The sequence below is a fragment of the Penaeus japonicus genome, unplaced genomic scaffold (genome assembly GCF_977035675.1).
Source record: "Penaeus japonicus unplaced genomic scaffold, GWHDUDI00000001_assembly GWHDUDI00000042, whole genome shotgun sequence".
NCBI lineage: Eukaryota > Metazoa > Arthropoda > Malacostraca > Decapoda > Penaeidae > Penaeus > Penaeus japonicus.
The window spans coordinates 4,741,917-4,749,416 of record NW_028234444.1 but is presented as its reverse complement, the minus strand read 5'-3'; the positions used below and the strand labels follow the sequence as shown (position 1 = coordinate 4,749,416).

The 7,500-nt window shown below is 39.6% G+C and overlaps 1 protein-coding gene across 1 annotated transcript in view; it reads right to left on the bottom strand.

Moving 5' to 3' along the window:
- The window catches only part of LOC122251632 (trypsin-1), a 19,318-nt gene that overhangs the window by 2,511 nt on the left and 9,307 nt on the right, over positions 1-7,500 (bottom strand). The window contains exons 11-13 of the mRNA XM_086534947.1: positions 6,143-6,235; positions 1,824-1,907; positions 151-261 (exon numbers count right to left, since the gene is read on the bottom strand). Of these exons, the coding sequence (XP_086391073.1) occupies positions 151-261; positions 1,824-1,907; positions 6,143-6,235 (288 nt within the window). The remainder of the gene's footprint in view (positions 1-150; positions 262-1,823; positions 1,908-6,142; positions 6,236-7,500) is intronic.

Genomic DNA, 7,500 nt, shown 5'->3' with positions numbered 1-7,500 from the left:
AGTGAGAGAGAGAGAGAGAGAGAAATAGAAAGAGAGAGAGAGAGAGAGAAAGAGAGAAATAGAGAGAAAGAGAGAGAGAGAGAAGATATATCATCCACTCCTATGGTGCGGTTATTCACAATACAACAACATTTCTTCTCTTTCTCTCACTTCCACCGCTCATCCATGCCAGAATCCGTCGCTCTTAAGCCGTCGTCACATGGGCAACAATACATTGTAATTGTTGCAGTTATCAAGAACACAGAGTCACCGCAACCTGCACTGTAACCATTAAACCTTCATTGCAATTATATCTCAGCAACATTCGGAGCTTCTTTAATGCCGCAATAAAAAGGTAATGATAAAGTAACAATAAAGTAATTCTTAACAAAGTGATGATATAGATAGATAGACAGAGATATAGACAGAATGCATTGCTAAATTGATAGATCAATAAAGAGAATAGATAGTTAGATAAAGAAAAAGAAAAAAGAATACTACATCAGTATGCCCTTGATAGAAAATAATTAGTCACAACAAATAACTAATTACCATACATAATTTCGTAGAATAGCTAAAGACACACACACACACACAAACCGATTAAGACAGATAGCTAATAAGTTTCCCAATCTATAACTCTTCCTTACAGATTTTATGGGAAAAGTTTCACCGAAGGAAAAAGGAGTTTAAACACAGGGGGAGGGGAAGGGAAGGGGAGGGAGGGGAAGGGAAGGGAAGGGGGGAGGGGAAGGGAAGGGGAGGGAGGGGAAGGGAAGGGGGGAGGGGAAGGGAAGGGGAGGGAGGGGAAGGGAAGGGGGGAGGGGAAGGGAAGGGGGGAGGGGAAGGGAAGGGGGAGGGAGGGGAAGGGAAGGGGAGGGAGGGGAAGGGAAGGGGAGGGAGGGGAAGGGAAGGGGAGGGGAGGGAAGGGGGGAGGGGAAGGGAAGGGGAGGGAGGAGGGGAAGGGAAGGAGGGAAGAGAAGGGTAGGGGGGAGGGGAAGGGAAGGAGGGAAGAGAAGGGTAGGGGGGAGGGGAAGGGAAGGGGAGGGAGGGGAAGGGATGGGGGGAGGGGAAGGGAAGGGGAGAGGGGGTGGGAGGGTGCACCAGGGGAATCCCCAACCCTTCTTCTAACGAGACTATAAATCATGATATCTGCTGCCGGATAATTCGACAGACCTAGTAACCGACTTCTAAACTGTGGGACGATACAGTGTGCTTGCTTTGTACTTTTGTTTTCAATCACTCTCGTTCCCTAATGGTATTGTAGTGTCTTTGAGAGAGAGAGAGAGAGAGAGAGAGAGAGAGAGAGAGAGAGAGAGAGAGAGAGAGAGAGAGAGAGAGAGAGAGAGAGAGAGAGAGAGAGAGAGAGAGTATGAGAGAGAGAGGAGGGAAGAGAGAAAGAGAGAGAGAGAGAGAGAGAGAGAGAGAGAGAGAGAGAGAGAGAGAGAGAGAGAGAGAGAGAGAGAGAGAGAGAGAGAGAGAGAGGAAGAAATGAAGGAGGGGGGGATGGAATGAGGGTGTTATATGGTTTGGCGGGAGTGGGGGGAAATGGTGAATGGGAGGGGATTTTTTGAAGTGAGGGGATTGGTTGAGGATTGAGGAGAATATTTTTGGAGTTAGAGTAGTGGGGTGAGATGTTTTGTAGGTGTTGGGGGCGCGTGGTTATGGGGTGTGGTGAAGGGTTTTGGATATTTCCGGGGGTGTTGAAAGTGGAGAGGAGATGATAAGGTTGTGAATGTGTGGGCGGGAGAAGGAGGTGATAATTGTGGAATGTGAGTGTCTGTTGTGGGGAAGGGGATAGAGTAGGGTAGTAACGATGTGTAAATTATATGGAGGCGACATACGAGATATAGTCATAGGGAGTAGTGGAAGTTGAGGGTGTAGAATTTAGGATGCATCTATCGTACTTCCCCCTCGCGGCAGAAGAGCTATGTAAGAAAATATAAAAGGAGGTCTTTTGGTTTGATAGGTATGTCGATGTTGTTTTATTTTTTCATCTCTATTTTCCCTTTACCATTACATTCAACTACATCTTCAACCTTCTAACCCATGATCACCTTTCACCATGTACATACACCTTAAAGTCTCTTATCCCCCCCCTAGATATATACGCCCCACTGATCCGTCCCACCACCCGCCCTCGAATTATACTCTGGACACCTGTGTTCTGGTCCAAGAACGACGAACTAGAGAGAGAGAGTGAGAGAGAGTGAGTATGAGAGAGAGAGGAGGGATGAGAGAGAGAAAGAGAGAGAGAGAGAGAGAGAGAGAGAGAGAGAGAGAGAGAGAGAGAGAATAGACAGATAGATAGAGAGAGAGAGAGAGAAAGAGAGAAATAGATAGATAGATAGATAGAGACAGAGATTGCAACACATATTCGATGTCATGCAAGTCATTGTTTAGCAATAGCATCAAGAGTACACACGTGTTTGAAAAACAAACAAACAAAAAACAATTGCAAGAATCCTATCAATGTCATATCCATTATCTCTATTGCATAAATAAGCGTTCAAGCTAATGGACTTCCTGTATAGCAATGTTATGACACCCTCTCTTTCTCTCTCTCTCTTTATATTTCTCTCTTGTTATCTGTTTCCCTGCCTGTCTACCTGTATATCTCTCTGTCTTTAACACACACTCACTCACACACACACACACACACACACACACACACACTCACACACTCACACACACACATGCTCTCTCTCTCTCTCTCTCTCTCCCTCTCCTGCTGCTTAACTGCGATCTCGGTTCCTGGGTTTTCTCCTTTAATCGCCCCATTTCTTTCTCTCTGCTCACATCCACTATTCTAAGTTCAAAAAAATACTACTCTCTCTCTCCCTCTCTTCCCCACCTCTCACTCTTTCGGTAATTCCCTCTCTCTCACTCTCTCTCTTTCCCTCCATCCCCTCTCTCTCCCGCCCTCCTTCTCTCACACACTCTCTCTCTCCCTCTCTCACCCCCAGCTCTCCCCCAGCCTCCCACCTTCCCCCATCCCCACCCCCACCTCTCCCTCTCACTAACCCCCCCCCCACCCTTCCTCCACCCCACCCTTTCTCACTTTCATCCCCTTCCCCCCCCCCCTCCCACCCATCCACCACTTCTGTATGATTTATTCTTTATTTAGTTTATCTCTTAATTTAATTTCTTCCTCCCACCCTTCCTTCCTCCCTCCCCCTCACAAAAATTACCCTTTCTCGTCTCTCCTCCCTCCTAATCGGACACCCTCCCTATCTGTGGCAGCCCTCCTTTAGAAAAAAAAAAAAAAGGATTTTTATCAACGCCCTATTTACGCCCTATTTACGCCCTATTTACGCCCTAAACACGAGGCACACAAGCGGATCCTACAATCCTTTCCAGAGTCACCATCACCACCATCCTACCATCGATCATGCTCACCTGGCGGTAGGAAATACCACCCATACCACTCTACCAGGACTACAAAACCAACAGACGAGTCTCCCCTTAGACGAGAAATATTATGATCATACCACGGTATTAACCATCTTGTCAAGAACAAAGTCGTTTGGTCAGTGTGATTATGATGATGATGATGATAATGGTGGTAATGATGATGGTGATGATAATGAACAGCAGCTCTACTACGAATGGTGACCATAACAGCCATAATGATGATGATGATGATGATGATTATGATGATAGTGACGATTATGATTTTTATGATGATGATAATGACGATGATAATGCTGATGACAATATTAATGATTATGATAAAGATAACAATAATAATGATACTAATAATGATAACGACGGTTATAATGGGGATAATGTTAATAATGATAATAATGATAACGACAGTTATAATGGTGATGATAATAATAATGATAAAAAATCATGGTAATAACGATAATAATCATATAAATGATAATAATAGTACCACTATTAATGATAATAAATAATAATAAAAATAATTATGGTAATAATAGTAATAATAACATTAACAATGAAAATGATAATAATGATGATAATGATGATGGTGGTGGCAATAATGATAATGATTACTGTTATCTTTGTCACTATTTTTTTCAAGCTGATAACAAATTATGAAATTAAGATAATAAAAAAAATAATGATAATGATAACTATATGATAATCATGACCGTAAGATAAAAAAGTGATATACAAAAATAACACTGAAAAGAATAACTAATAATGAAAAAGAAAAAAATCACGATGAATTCTTATGAAGACCACAATAAGAAATAATTTTTCAAAAGCAAAAATACGAAGCTGGAAAGAGCAAAGAATTTACGTATTTTGGCGAAGAGACAGTTATACCTAATCGTTTTCTTTGAAATGACTTTGAGGGGTAAACTATTTAATTTACATTATTCTATTTCTTTTGGCCCTATATAAAAACCTCTTGTGATGTAGCGATGGTAATGATGATTATACTTATGATGATGATAATAAAAAGGATAATTATAATGATAATGATAAAAGGAATAATGTTAATTGTTATGACAATGCTAATGACAATGACGATAGGAGTAATAGTTATGATGATAATGATGATAGTGATGATTATAACAATGATAATATCAATGATGATGACGATGATGATAATAACAGTAATGATAATAATGAGGATAACACAAACAGTAATAATAAAGAATCATAATTATAATCATTATAGTTTTTTGTTATTGTCGCTATCTTTATCATTATCATCATAATTATCATTAATTTTATTATCATCATTATTTTCATTAGCAGTAGCAGTACCAGTATCAGCATTGGTATTACCATTATCATCATTATCATTATTATCATCTTCATTATCATTATTGTTATTGTCGCTCATATCACTGTTGTTGATGTAGAATTTCATTACAATTTTCTCATTTTTTATTAATTGCAGGGTAAGTTATATTATTATTTATTGATCATCTAAGATTTATTATCATGTATAGTTATCATTTATTATTATTCATTATTATTATGTACTTATATTATGTTAAGGGATGTTTTAAATATTCATTGATTTCATAAATATATATTATTAGGTTGTATAACTAGGTTATTAGTGTGTGTGTTACTATTCTGTTCATACGCACTTTATTATTACCATTGCATAACGTCCGATGTTTGGTTTGTCGCATTAGCTTATTATTATTATAATCATTGAAGTATGATTGTTATTGTCTCTATCTTTTAAAGGATTTGGTTAGATTGCGATGTTATTGTCAGTTATCCTATATTTATCATATAAATCTATTATTATCATTATCATTATCATCCTCAGTTTTATTATCATCATTATCATTATTAGTATTACTATTATTATAATTAGTATCAGTATACTATTGCTTTTATCATTATCATCATAATTATTGTCACAGTCATTATCATCTCTATCATTATCATTGTAATGATCATTATCATTTTTGTTATTATCATTATTATTATTATAATCGATAGTATATCAACATCCTTATCACTATAGTTATCATTATCGTAATCATCATCCTAGTTCTTGTTATTATCATCATTTTATTACTATCGCTACTTTCATCGCTATTATTATAATCGATATCTGTTCATTCACTGTAAATATATATTCAATTCTGTGACTTTTCTTTATTTATTGAAATTCATTATATACAGCAAGGCAATTAGGGAATGTGTGTGTGTGTGTGTGTTTGTGTATGTATATGTGTGTTTATGTGTCCATGTGTGTGTTTGTGTGTGTGTCCATGTGTGTGTTTGTGTGTGTGTGTGTGTGTGTGTGTGTGTGTGTATTTGTGTGTTTATGTGTGTATGTGTGTATGTGTGTTTATGTGTCCATGTGTGTGTGTGCGTGTGTGTGCGTATGTGTTATAGTCCGTGAGTGCTTAATTTCCGACGAAAGACGGCATATATCTTAATCTCTCGAGGCCTAACGAAGTACTGTGTAAAGTGAGTTCAAGTTTACCGGACGACTAAAAAAACAAATAAACAAACAAAAACAAAAAAACATTCAGTAATAGTCTCCCCTCGCAGCTAGGCCAACGAAAACGGAGGAAAGAGCTGAAGAAAAAAACTCTCTGCATGGTTGTGTTTGTCACTTCATCAAATTCCAAGCTGTCTGCCTGTTAGTGCATGTGCGTTCGGGTGTTTGAATTTCGATTATGTCAAGAATCAAGCACTGTATGAAGTTTGCCCAAGCAATTTGCCCATCATGATCAGGTAGATCTTATACAAGCACTGTGCTTTGCTTAAGTTGTTGAGTCCATTGTGTAGTTCTGATCTTTGCCTGGAATGAATAGCAGTTCTAACTAATGATTTTTGTTCTTCATATTGTAAACATAACAGTATTGTACTTGAAAAACAACTGGATCATACTAAAGCCTAACATAACGTTGATGTATTTTGTAATTGAATGTATTTTGTAATCAAGTCTTTTCTTTCATTATTTATCAGTATTTGGGTCTATCGTCTCCTTTCAATATCTATAATTTCTAAATTACAATGATTTAAATAGATAGTTAGCTTGTGAAGACGTGAGTGATCAACAATACAATCAACTGAGATTACGTGGTGACTGGTGGGATGTTCACAGGGGTCTATTGGATTTTTCTGTTGCGAACGGAACAAGGTATGCACGACCGATATACACGCGATATGCTCGTGTTATGCCAAAGTGCGGTGGTTAGGTATGGGTCTTGTATTTTACTAAATAATGAATCTTTATTTATTTATTTATTTTTTATTTTTTATTATTATTATTTTTTTTACATTATTGAGTCCGTATTTTTCTATTATTATCACTCTCATTATCAGACATTTTCAGTGAGACAGACTGTGGTCATTACTGAGATGAAGGGTCTGGGGCACACATGAAAGGGGGTGGTTGGTGATATTGTATGTTATGATAGAGATCGGACACCCAAAATTACTTAGTAAGGAAATGATACTACCTAGTTAGTTTATATTTTTGGATGATTTCTCATTATCCTTAACAAGGTGTCGGGGGGAGGTTTCGTTGTGAAAGGCAGGCAGGCAGAAAGAAAGGAAAGATTGCAGAAAGGAAGAAGAAGAAGGAACTGGGAAGATAGCAAGAGCTATCCCCTCCTTCCTTCAGAGACCTCCCCTCCCGAAAGAGCCGAACTCATCCTCCCTTCTTCCCTCCAATGAACTCCCCCTACCCCCTCCCATCCTCTCTCCCTCTCTCCCTCCCTCCCTCTCATCCTCCCTCCCTCCCTCCCTCCCTCCCTCCCTTCCTCTCTCCCTCCCATCCTCCCTTCCTTCCTCCCATCCTCTCTCCCTCCCTCCCTCCCTCCCTCTCATCCTCCCTCCCTCCCTTCCTCCCTCCCTCTCATCCTCCCTCCATCCCTCCTATCATCTCTCCCTCCCTCCCATCCTCCCACCCTTCCTCCCTCCCTCCCATCCTCCCACCCTTCCTCCCTCCCTCCCATCCTCCCACCCTTCCTCCCTCCCTCCCTCTCTCCCTCTCTCCCTCCCTCCCTTCCTCACACACGCGCAGAGAGAGAGAGAGAGAAAGAGAGAGAAAGAGAGAGA